The sequence below is a fragment of the Tachyglossus aculeatus genome, chromosome 12 (assembly GCF_015852505.1).
Source record: "Tachyglossus aculeatus isolate mTacAcu1 chromosome 12, mTacAcu1.pri, whole genome shotgun sequence".
Classification (NCBI taxonomy): Eukaryota; Metazoa; Chordata; class Mammalia; order Monotremata; family Tachyglossidae; genus Tachyglossus; species Tachyglossus aculeatus.
The window spans coordinates 13,136,979-13,149,162 of NC_052077.1; the positions used below are offsets into that span (position 1 = coordinate 13,136,979).

At 47.1% G+C, this 12,184-nt stretch overlaps 1 protein-coding gene across 2 annotated transcripts in view; it reads left to right on the forward strand.

Annotated features, from left to right (window-relative positions):
* Positions 1-12,184, forward strand: part of GRID2 (glutamate ionotropic receptor delta type subunit 2) — a 924,709-nt gene that overhangs the window by 571,295 nt on the left and 341,230 nt on the right. For both annotated transcript variants that reach the window (XM_038755327.1, XM_038755326.1), the window contains exon 4: positions 6,844-7,049. In XM_038755327.1, coding sequence (XP_038611255.1) covers positions 6,844-7,049 — 206 coding nt within the window. The remainder of the gene's footprint in view (positions 1-6,843; positions 7,050-12,184) is intronic.

The following is a 12,184-nucleotide window of genomic DNA, read 5'->3' on the forward strand; positions in this document are numbered from 1 at the left end:
TCTTGTGTTCTTATTAGAATTACCAATCATCTAGATTCAAGATACTGGCCTGTAGCCATTCATTTCACTGATTATCTTTTAGCTCATAACCTCATTCAGTTAATTCATAGCCCATAACATCTTAGCCTTTAATCTCTGCTCTAAAAACATTGACTATGTGTAATGCCACCGGACATTTCTACCCCTTGTTTCTTTCTCAGTGTAACCAGATTGTCTGCCAATGTTCTTCTTAGTTTGTTGTCTACATTTCCTGAGCATTTCTAATTTGCTTCTTAATTAGTAATAGGGAATTGCCTTTAAAACAATTCTTTAACTTAAAACCCCCACACAGTAGGAATAATAGTTGGTGAATTAGTGAACACCCTTGATTTTCCTACCTAGTAATACGAAAAGGAAATGCTGCATTTTGCACAGTCATGCTTCTTGGTATATGTTTCATTGAAGCAGCGTGGCTCAGTGGAAAGAGTACGGGCTTTGGAGTCAGAGATCATGGGTTCAAATCCTGGCTCCGCCAACTGTCAGCTGTGTGACTTTGGGCAAGTCACTTAACTTCTCTGGGCCTCTGGGATTAAAACTGTGAGCCTCCTGTGGGACAACCTGATCACCTTGTAACTTCCCCAGTGGTTAGAACAGTGATTTGCACATAGTAAGCGCTTAACAAATAACATCATTATTATTATATAGCATAGGTTCTCTAAGTCAGTGAACGTTTTGATTGCCCAGAAAGCAACTAAGGTGGTTCCAAGGTAATTTTTGATTTCCTGGGAGATTTTGTCAAATCTTCTCATAGTGTAAACAGTTGAAGACCCACAATTCTTGAAGCTGGATTAGAAGCAGCACCCAGGGCCCATCCGGGAGCTCTGAGAGCTGGGAAGGGACAGAGCAGACAACCAGCCGGGTGTCTGCAGAACGATTTTGTGTATTCGGGAGGAAAGTCGCAGCAGTTTTTCCCATCACTTGCATGGAACCAGGAATTTCTGTAGCATTTCCCATAATCTTGTTGCTACTTAAATTGGCCTTGAAGTGCCAGAAATTTCAAACTACTCTAATTAGATTGAATTTAATCTTCCTCATTTAGATACTGAATAGAAACCGCAATTAGCACTTGACTACTTTTTAGAATCCGGCTTATTTTTAGAAAGAATATGTGCTTATTCTGTCAAATTTAACACTTTCTAAAAGGATTTCAGTAGCTTGGTTAAAAAGCTAAAATGCCTTTCAGAAAGTCGTGTTAGGGAGATTGTGAAAGTACCCTGAAATGAAGTGCATCTTCTCTCCTCCAGAAAAGCAGCCTTGCCTGCTGCTGGCTCACTCAGGATATTGCTCTCCTTAAGGTTAGAAAGAAGGACTGTATCTAGTCTTCATTCCTATTTGTTCTCTAAGCCCCATCAGCTGTTTTGCCTGGGAATCAAATAAACTCTCTCTGTAGCCTTGAGATCGACCCTTTACAGGAAAAAAGATCTACAGGTTAGTTCCACTCCTAGAGAAGTGGAGTGTAGACAACCCAGAGACAACAGTGTGGCCTAGAGGAGTAGCACGGCCTATTGGAAAGTGCACAGGACTAGGAGTCATAGGACCTGGGTTCTAATTACAGCTCTGCCACTTCTCTGCTGTGTGACCTTGGGTAAGTGACTTAACTTCTCTGTTTCTCAGTTACCTCATCTCTAAAATGAGGATTAAACTGTGACCCCCATGTGGGACATGGACTGTGTCTAACCTGGTTAGCTTGTGTCTAACACGATTAGATTGCATGTACCCCAGTGCTTTGTACAGTGCCTGGCAGTTAGTGCATAATAAATTGCATTTTAAGAAGAGAAAAAAACAGCTAGCTCCAAATCAGCAGAGGCTCCAGGTGTGGGGCCCTGTTTAGGGAGGGGTTACGCAGCCCAAGCCTCACCTCTGTGCCACAGAGCCCTATATTACTCTATTTACTGATTTATTTCACTTGTACATATTTATTCTATTTATTTTATTCTGTTAATATGTTTTGTTCTGTTCTCTGTCTCCCCCTTCTAGACTGTGAGCCCACTGTTGGGTAGGAACCGTCTCTATATGTTGCCAACTTGTACTTCCCAAGCACTTAGTACAGTGCTCGGCACACAGTAAGCACTCAATACGATTGAATGAATGAATGAATGAATGAATGAGCTATGAGGAAGATAAGGATAACACAGGTGCTTGAAAATGTGGTGGAGTTAAATGCAACCACCAGTATCTTGTGATTTTGATTATGTTGCTTGTGAGGTTTAAGCCACTGGTCTGGAGAAAATAGCCCTTTTAAGGCCATCTCTCATTAGGTTCCTGGAATTCCCTGGCCCATTAATCCCCAGAGGCTGAGGGCTTGGGGTCTGGAAACCAATATGACTTTTGTCTCTTGGCTTCCCAGACATGGTTGGGGAAAGGGGCTATATGAGAGGAAAGTGATTTCCATGGGTTTTTACTCTATTTATTTTACTTGTACATATTTACTATTCTATTTATTTTATTTTGTTAATATGTTTTGTTTTGTTGTCTGTCTCCCCCTTCTAGACTGTGAGCCCGCTGTTGGGTAGGGACCGTCTCTATATGTTGCCAACTTGTACTTCCCAAGCGCTTAGTACAATGCTCTGCACAAAGAGCTCAACAAATACGATTGAATGAATGAATGAATATGAGAGGAAAGTGATTTCCATGGGTTTTGTAAAGACCAATTTTGTCCCAGCTGATTTCCTGCATGAAACTGAGGTCCAGGAGAAAATCTGCAGGAAAAATCCCTGAGAATTAATTTCTGATCTGATTGTATTTCATCTCTCCCAGAGATTAATACAGTTCTTGGTGTTTAGTAAATGTTTAACAAATGCCACTGTCGTTATTACCCCCCGCCCCACACACACTTGTCAGAAATCTATTTCCTTCTCCCATCCCCTCGGGCATCTACCCAAATCTGAGTCTGCTGTCACATGGGACCCAAGAAGTCTCCTGGGATGACCAGGCCCCATGGTTCTCAACAAGACGCACACTGTGGAAAGCGCAGTGAGCCAAAAGACCCCTGAGGGAGGAATTTGTGCAGATTGTTTCAGCTTCACCACACTCGGTCTCCCTCTTTGAGTCCACGAGGGTCTGTGCTGGATATAGTGGAAACGAGAGCAGTGTGGCCTAAAGGAGAGAGCGCAGGCCTGAGAGTCCGAAGACTTGGTTTCTAATTCCAGCTCTGCCACGGAGAAGCAGCATAGAGTAGTGGATAAAACACGGGCCTGGGAGTTGGAAGGTCGTGGGTTCTAATCCCAGCTCTGCCACTTGTCTGTTGTATGACCTTGGGCATGTCAATTAACTTCTCCGTGCTTCATTTACCTCAACTGTAAAATGGGGATCGAGACTGTCCCATGTGGGACAGGAACTGTTTCCAAACCAATTTGCTTCTATCCAGCCCAGCTCTTAGTACACAGTCTGGCACGTAGAAAGAATTTAAGAAATATCATAATTACTTTTCTGCTATGTGACCTTCGCCAAGTCTTCTAGACTGTGAGCCCATTGCTGGGTAGGGATTGGGTAGAGTTCTCTATTTGTTGCCGAATTGTACTTTCCAAGAGCTTAGTACAGTACTCTGCACACAGTAAGCGCTCAGTAAATATGATTGAATGAATGAAAGTCTTCTCTGTCCCTGTTTCCTCAACTGTAAAATGAGGATTCAATTCCTATTCTCCCTCCTAAGTAGATTCCAAGCGCTTAGTACAGTGCTCTGCACACAGTAAGCACTCAATAAACGTGATTGAATGAATGGTGAGCCCCATGTGGAACAGAGACTGTGCCTGACTCCCCACCTTCAAAACCTTATTAAATTTTCACTTCCTACAAGAGGACTTCCCTGATTAAACCATGTTTCCCCTACGCCTACCTTTTGAATCACCTATGCACTTCGATCTATCCCCTTTTAAGCACTTGATATTCACCACACCCTCATCCCCAAAACACGCATTTACATAACCATGTTTTTTTCATTTTATATTATCATCTGTTTCCCCCTCTAGACTGGGAGCTCTTTATGGACAGGGATTGTGTCTCCCACCTCTGTTGAACTGCACTCTCCCAAGCGCTTAGTACAGTGCTCCATGCATAGTGAGCACTCAGTAAATACCATTGATTGACCCCAGGCCTCCTGCTCAGGCTTCAGTCCCATGATGGACAAAGACTGTGCCTCATCTGGTTATCTTGTATCTACCCAGTGCTTAGTACGGAGCTTGGCACATAGTAAGCGCTTAACAAATGCCACAATTATTATTATTGTTGTTGTTATTGTCATAAGATGGGACCCCACCCATCTTTCGGAGCGCCTCACACCCCACCTCGCCGCCCTCTCCTCTCTAACCAGTCTTGATGATCAGATTACTGCTCTCAACTCTACCCTTTCTACTCAGCTAGATTCACTCGCTCCCCTTTCCCTTCGCTGCTCTCGCACCACTAACCCACAACCCTGGATCACTGCCTCTGTCCGCCTCCTTCGCTCTTATGCTCGAGCTGCCGAACGCTGCTGGCGAAAGTCTAAACACCATGCCAACCTCGTTCACTTCAAGTTTATCCTTTCCTGTCTTAACTCAGCCCTCTCTTCTGCCAGACAAAACTATTTCTCCTCCCTTATTGACACCCATGCCCATCACCCCCGCCAGCTCTTCCATACATTCAACTCCCTTCTCAGGCCCCCGGTTCCTCCCCCTCCTCCTTCCCTCACCCCCAACGATCTGGCCTCCTACTTCATTAACAAAATTAAATCCATCAGGTCCGACCTCCCCAAAGTCTCTTCCCCCCTTTCTCCATCCCCCCGGCTCTCAACACTCTCTGCTACTCTCCCATCCTTCCCAGCGGTATCCTCAGAGGAACTCTCCTCCCTCCTCTCAAGTGCTACTCCGGCCACCTGTGCTTCTGACCCCATTCCCTCTCATCTTATGAAATCTCTCGCTCCATCCCTTCTCCCCTCCTTAACTTCCATCTTCAACCGCTCACTCTCCACTGGTTCCTTCCCCTCTGCCTTCAAACATGCCCATGTCTCTCCCATCCTAAAAAAACCCTCTCTTGACCCCACCTCACCTTCTAGTTATCGTCCCATATCCCTCCTACCATTCCTTTCCCAACTCCTTGAACGAGTTGTCTACACGCGCTGCCTAGAATTCCTCAACGACAACTCTCTCCTCGACCCCCTCCAGTCTGGCTTCCGTCCCCTTCATTCCACGGAAACTGCCCTCTCAAAGGTCACCAATGACCTCCTGCTTGCCAAATCCAACGGCTCATATTCTGTCCTAATCCTCCTCGACCTCTCAGCTGCCTTTGACACTGTGGACCACCCCCTTCTCCTCAACACACTATCTGACCTTGGCTTCACAGACTCCGTCCTCTCCTGGTTCTCCTCTTATCTCTCCGGTCGTTCTTTCTCAGTCTCTTTTGCAGGCTCCTCCTCCCCCTCCCATCCCCTTACTGTGGGGGTTCCCCAAGGTTCAGTGCTTGGTCCCCTTCTGTTCTCTATCTACACTCACTCCCTTGGTGACCTCATTCGCTCCCACGGCTTCAACTATCATCTCTACGCTGATGACACCCAGATCTACATCTCTGCCCCTGCTCTCTCCCCCTCCCTCCAGGCTCGCATCTCCTCCTGCCTTCAGGACATCTCCATCTGGATGTCCGCCCGCCACCTAAAGCTCAACATGTCGAAGACTGAGCTCCTTGTCTTCCCTCCCAAACCTTGTCCTCTCCCTGACTTTCCCATCTCTGTTGACGGCACTACCATCCTTCCCGTCTCACAAGCCCGCAACCTTGGTGTCATCCTCGACTCCGCTCTCTCATTCACCCCTCACATCCAAGCCGTCACCAAAACCTGCCGGTCTCAGCTCCGCAACATTGCCAAGATCCGCCCTTTCCTCTCCATCCAAACTGCTACCCTGCTCATTCAAGCTCTCATCCTATCCCGTCTGGACTACTGCACCAGCCTTCTCTCTGATCTCCCATCCTCGTGTCTCTCTCCACTTCAATCCATACTTCATGCTGCTGCCCGGATTATCTTTGTCCAGAAACGCTCTGGGCATATTACTCCCCTCCTCAAAAATCTCCAGTGGCTACCAATCAATCTGCGCATCAGGCAGAAACTCCTCACCCTGGGCTTCAAGGCTCTCCATCACCTCGCCCCCTCCTACCTCACCTCCCTTCTCTCCTTCTACTGCCCAGCCCGCAACCTCCGCTCCTCCACCGCTAATCTCCTCACTGTACCTCGTTCTCGCCTGTCCCGCCGTCGCCCCCCGGCCCACGTCATCCCCCGGGCCTGGAATGCCCTCCCTCTGCCCCTCCGCCGAGCTAGCTCTCTTCCTCCCTTCAAGGCCCTGCTGAGAGCTCACCTCCTCCAGGAGGCCTTCCCAGACTGAGCCCCTTCCTTCCTCTCCCCCTCGTCGCCCTCTCCATCCCCCCATCTTACCTCCTTCCCTTCCCCATAGCACCTGTATATATGTATATATGGTTGTACATATTTATTACTCTATTTATTTATTTATTTATTTATTTTACTTGTACATTTCTATCCTATTTTATTTTGTTGGTATGTTTGGTTCTGTTCTCTGTCTCCCCCTTTTAGACTGTGAGCCCACTGTTGGGTAGGGACTGTCTCTATGTGTTGCCAATTTGTACTTCCCAAGTGCTTAGTACAGTGCTCTGCACATAGTAAGCGCTCAATAAATGCGATTGATTGATTGATTGATAATCATTATCAGAGCCCTGCTTTCAAGGGGTTTTGCCAATGCTGGGCAGAAGGCCTGCTCAGTGAACCCAAATACCCCCATGTCTTTTCCCTGACCTAATTAGTATCTTGTGTGCTCTCCATGTTCCTAGATATCCGTGGAATCCAGGAGTTCTTGGATAAGGTGTCTCAGCAGGGAATGGACGTCGCCCTCCAGAAAGTAGAGAACAATATCAACAAGATGATCACGGGGCTCTTTTCAACCATGCGGATAGAGGAGCTGAACCGCTACCGGGACACCCTCAGACGGGCTGTCCTGGTCATGAATCCGTCCACGGCCAAGTCCTTCATTACAGAGGTGAGTGCCCGTGACAGCTTTCCAAGATGTCATCCACAGCTCACGGAAGAGAGAAAGCCTTTGGAACCCAGCCAGGGAATTAACCGCACAACTCTCATTATCAGGAATGGTGAAGGAGCACAGCTAATTCTTTGATCATCACATTTACCCCATACTGGCCTCCAAATCATTAGGAATATTTGCATTTGTTTGTATTTAGGCCTGAGGCCAGAGAGGTAGGTGGAAGTCAACACCCTGTGGAGACAAGTCTCCCACAGTTGGACGCCTGGTTCCTTTCCAGGACAAATGAATGAGGCAATTGCAGAAGAGCTAGGGAATCTGCACCTTCGTGCACACCTCAAACTCCATCTAGACCCTCAGGGGAGACTTAGTTGAAGCAACGGTCTTGTTGCCAAAACCTCCGGCAAAGAGGGTCCGGTCAGGACAGTGACCCCTCTAAAATAATGGACACGCGGAATTGACACCAGGCACCGTTTTAAGTGCTGGGGTAGAGACAAGGCAATCAGGTTGGTCATACTCCATGTCCCACATGGGACTCTCAGTCTTAATCCCCATTTCACAGGTGATGTAACTGAGGCCCGGAAAAATGAAGTGATTTGGCCAAAGTCACATAGCAGACAGGTGGTGGAGCCAGGACTAGAACCCAGGTCCTTCTGATTCCAAGACCCATGCTTTATCCACTAGGCCATGCTGTGCTTCGCACTGTTGATTGTTCTGTTTTGACTACTTAAAGGCAGTGTTCCCTCAAAGCAACAATTCTTTGTACCTAATGAGGTTTCACCTGTGAAATACTGGCTACACTGCTTGTGGCCATCTCGTGTTCTTGGATGGCCTTGTAGAAAGAGTGCAGGCCTGGGAATCGGGAGACCAGGGTAGCTAACCTGGCTGTGCCATGTTCCCACTGTGTGACCTTGGGCAAGTCACCTACCTTCTCTGTACTTGTTTTTAAATGGTATTTGTAAAGCACTTACTAAATGCCAGGCACTGTTCTAAACACTGGAGCCGAGACAAAGTAATAAAGTTGGACACAGTCCATATCCCACATGGGGCTCACAGTCTTAATCCTCATTTTACAGATGAAGTAACTGAGGCACAGAGGAGTTAAGTGAATTGCCCAAGGTCACACAGCAGACCAGTGGCAGAGCCGGGACTAGAACCCAGGTCCTGTTGACTCCCTGAACTGCTCCTCAGTTCCTTATCTATAAACTGAAGATTAACTACCTCTGGTTCCACTCCCTGCTAGACTGTGGGACAGGGTCTGTGTTGGATCAGATTATCTTGTTTCTATCCAAGCACTCAGCACAGGGCTTGCCACAGAGTAAGCACTTAAATACGGCTATCCTCGTTATTATTATTCTACAGTGGACGTTTGTTGACGTCTTCTAAAGAGGTCACCTCGAAATGGGACAGAGATAGCCTCATGTTTCGTGAATTCAGAACTGGCCAGAGATGAAGAAGGATCCTCTGAGCTTTTCTGGTGGCTGGCCAGAGAGGCACTGTATCCTCTAGGACCTATTGTCCTTCTCCTTCATTCTCTCCCATTCCACCCCCACACCTTCCATTCACAGATTACCAGGAAAAACTCCTCAGGAGCTATTCACAGGCCTGTCTCATTTGTCCACATGATTTGTTTGTGTTTACGCAAAATTTTGGCTTTAGTTTCTAAAGAGCTGTGTCTGAGAGCTGGAAATTATGATCTTAGTTGCAGTGCCTCTAACATAGTCCCAGGAGTTACTTAAGCTTCATTCAATCCTATTTATTGAGCACTTACTGTGTGCAGAGCACTGTACTAAGCATTTGGAAAGTACAATAAGCTTCTTCATGTATTGTGAATGTGCCAACCAGGGATGGGTCACGTTTGGATATCCAGGGTGACCTTGGCTGTTTTCAGTTTTGAGGGAGAGCGTCCTGGTTTAGGTCAGCAGGTGAGCCCTATTTAGGCATAGCTGGCCCAATTTGCCTGTTCCATTGTGTCATTCTGGGTGGATGGCGAAGCAGATCATCTCTGATTCCTGTAGGAAATGGCCATGGGTGCCACCAAATCACCCACACTTCAGAAACAGATTGTCCCCAGGTGCCCGGTAACCTTTTCATGGCATTGTTTAATTCCAGTTTAGGATTTATCTTCATTTTCTTTTGAGAAAGAACTGAGCTGATTTCTTCTTGGTTGTCCTACTTCCCCATAGGACCTCATCCTGAGGTCCTGGTCCTGAGGACCTCGTTAGTGGACATTCAGTGGGGACAGAATGTAGAGCTGATAACCTGATCCGTTGACCCACAGTCTTTTTGAGGACGCTGGTCGGGTGCCTTAGGTATTGTCATACCCAAGGGGAGTCCCACCCAAAGAACCCACCACCTGGATATGGAGATTAAGTCAATGTCCCCCAGACCAAGGCAGACACATGAGAGCTGGAGGATGCCTGCCTGGCAGTTAATTCATTTATTCATTCATTCAATCATATTTATTGAGCGCTTACTGTGTGCAGAGCACTGTACTAAGTACTTGGGAAGTACAAGTCGGCAACATATAGAGACGGTCCCTACCCAACAACAGGCTCACAGTCCAGAAGGGGGAGACAGACAACAAAACAAAACATGGAGACAGGTGTCAAAATCATCAGAACAAATAGGATAAAAGCTATATGCATGTCATTAACAAAATAAATAGAATAGTAAATATGTACAAGTAAAATAGAGTGATAAATCTGTACAAATATATACAAGTGCTGTGGGGAGGGGAAGGAGGTAGGGCGGAGGGGATGGGGAGGAGGAGAGAAAAACTCCCCAGCCATAGCAAGGAACACCTACGGCTACCTAAACAGCCCGAGCATTTGGGGGAGCAGGGGCTGGTGGCATCACAGCTTGGGTTTGGGGCATCTCCTCAGGCCCTCCTGGAAGAGGCCAGGACCACCATATTTCTGCACTTGCTAAATGAGACTGCCGCACAAGCCCCTCCCTATCAGTGGGTTTATGGACAGGGTAGAATCTCTGTCAGCATGACTGCAGCCACCTTGGCCGCCTGGACCTCTTGAACCCCAACTTGTACTTCCCAAGCGCTTAGTACAGTGCTCTGCACACAGTAAGCGCTCAATAAATACGATTGAATGAATGAATGAACCCAGGTGTGGGATGAGTATCCATCATCTATTCAATCATATTTATTGAGCTCTAACTCTGTGCAGACCACTCTAATAAGTGCTTCGTAGAGTGTAGGACCACGGGCCTAACCCCAGCTCCACCATTTCATTCATTCAATTGTATTTATTGAGCACTTACTGTGTGCAGAGCACTGTACTAAGTGCTTCTCTGCTGTGTAGTCTTGAACAAGTCACTTAACTTCTCTGGGCCTCATTGACCTCATTTGCAAAATGGGGATTAAGACTGTGAGCCCCATGTGGGACAGGGACTGTGTCCAACCCGATTTGCTTGTATCCACCCCAGTGCTTAGTACAGCATCTGGCACATAGTAAGTGCTTAACAAATACCATTATTATTATTATTATTCCAATATAACAATAAGCAGACATGTTCTCTGCTCACAGTAAGATCACAGACTAGAGACAAGCATCATAGAGGGAGGTAGGGTTGTCGGGAGCCAGGTCCCCAGTCTTGTCCCCTCAATACTTCCTGGTAATCCCGGGACCCCCCAGGCCTTTGGGGCCTACACACAATCTACTTCCAGTCCTCTCAGTAAGTCAGCCAGTTATATTTATTGAGGGCTTACCGTGTGCACACTGTACTAATCGCTTGGCAGAGTACCGTACAACCATAAACAGACACACTCCCTGCCCACAATGAGTTTACAGTCTAGAGGGGGACAGAGACATCAATACAAATAAATTACAGCCAACAGAGCAGTCCACTCCTCCGGGGCCTTCCTGCCTCACAGCTCCAGCCTCTCCCAAACATGGACTGGTGCTTGGTGGAAACTCACACTCTAAGATAAGGGATAATGATAAGCACGAGAGGGCACGTCCCACGTTCCTAGACAGCGTCCCGAAGAGACAACACAGCCACCATTTCCCTGAGTCTCTGTCCAGGGATGAGGTCCATCTGCGGCTGTTATGCTAGAAGTATGCCCTGCTACTGAGCTGTTGGGGACGCAGCCCTGAGCCAGTGTCCCCTCTCTGCAGTTCTAGCCACTCTCCCACAGATGATGCTTCTGTAGGAGGCCTTCCCAAACTGAGCCCCCTCCTTCCTCTCCCCCTCCTGCCCCTCCCCATCTCCCCCGCCTTACCTCCTTCCCCTCCCCACAGCACCTGTATATATGTACATATGTTTGTACGTATTTACTACTCTATTTTACTTGTACATATTCATTCTATTTATTTTATTTGGTTTATATGTTTTGTTTTGTTGTCTGTCTCCCCCTTCTAGACTGTGAGCCCGCTGTTGGGTAGGGACCCTCTCTATATGTTGCCAACTTGTACTTCCCAAGTGCTTAGTCAAGTGCTCTGCACACAGTAAGCGCTCAATAAATATGATTGAATGAATGATGCTGATATGACAGCTCTCTGTCCAATGGCAGGGACCTTGACCACGCAGTCACCACCCCTTCGCCCTTAGCACTATCTAGGCCATCTCTCTCCTACTGATTTTCTAGGTCTGCAAGCTTGACTCTGGAGATGGGCCTTTCTCCACGTCCCTCTAACTGGGTTGTAGGCTGCTGCTGTACTCCCAGATGTCCCAGAGAACAACAACCTGTCTGGACTGCTGCGTTTCAGCAGGGTCCTTAAGCCAGACCTACTTTGCTTAGGTTGACCTTAATAACAACCTAAGAGAGAAGCAGCGTGGCTCAGTGGAAAGAGCACGGGCTTTGGAGTCAGAGGTTACAGGTTCAAATCCCTGCTCCTCTGCTTGTCAGCAAGTCACTTTTTCATTCATTCATTCAATCATATTTATTGAGCGCTTAATGTATGCAGAGCACTGTACTAAGCGCTTGGGAAGTACAAGTTAAGTACTTAACTTCTCTGTGCCTGTTACCTCATCTGTAAAAAGGGGATTAAGAACATGAGCCCCCCGTGGGACAACCTGATTACCTTGTAACCTTCCCAGCACTTAGAACAGTGCTTTGCACATGGTAAGCACTTAATAAATGCCATCATCATTATTATTATTAATAGCAATCTGGCCCA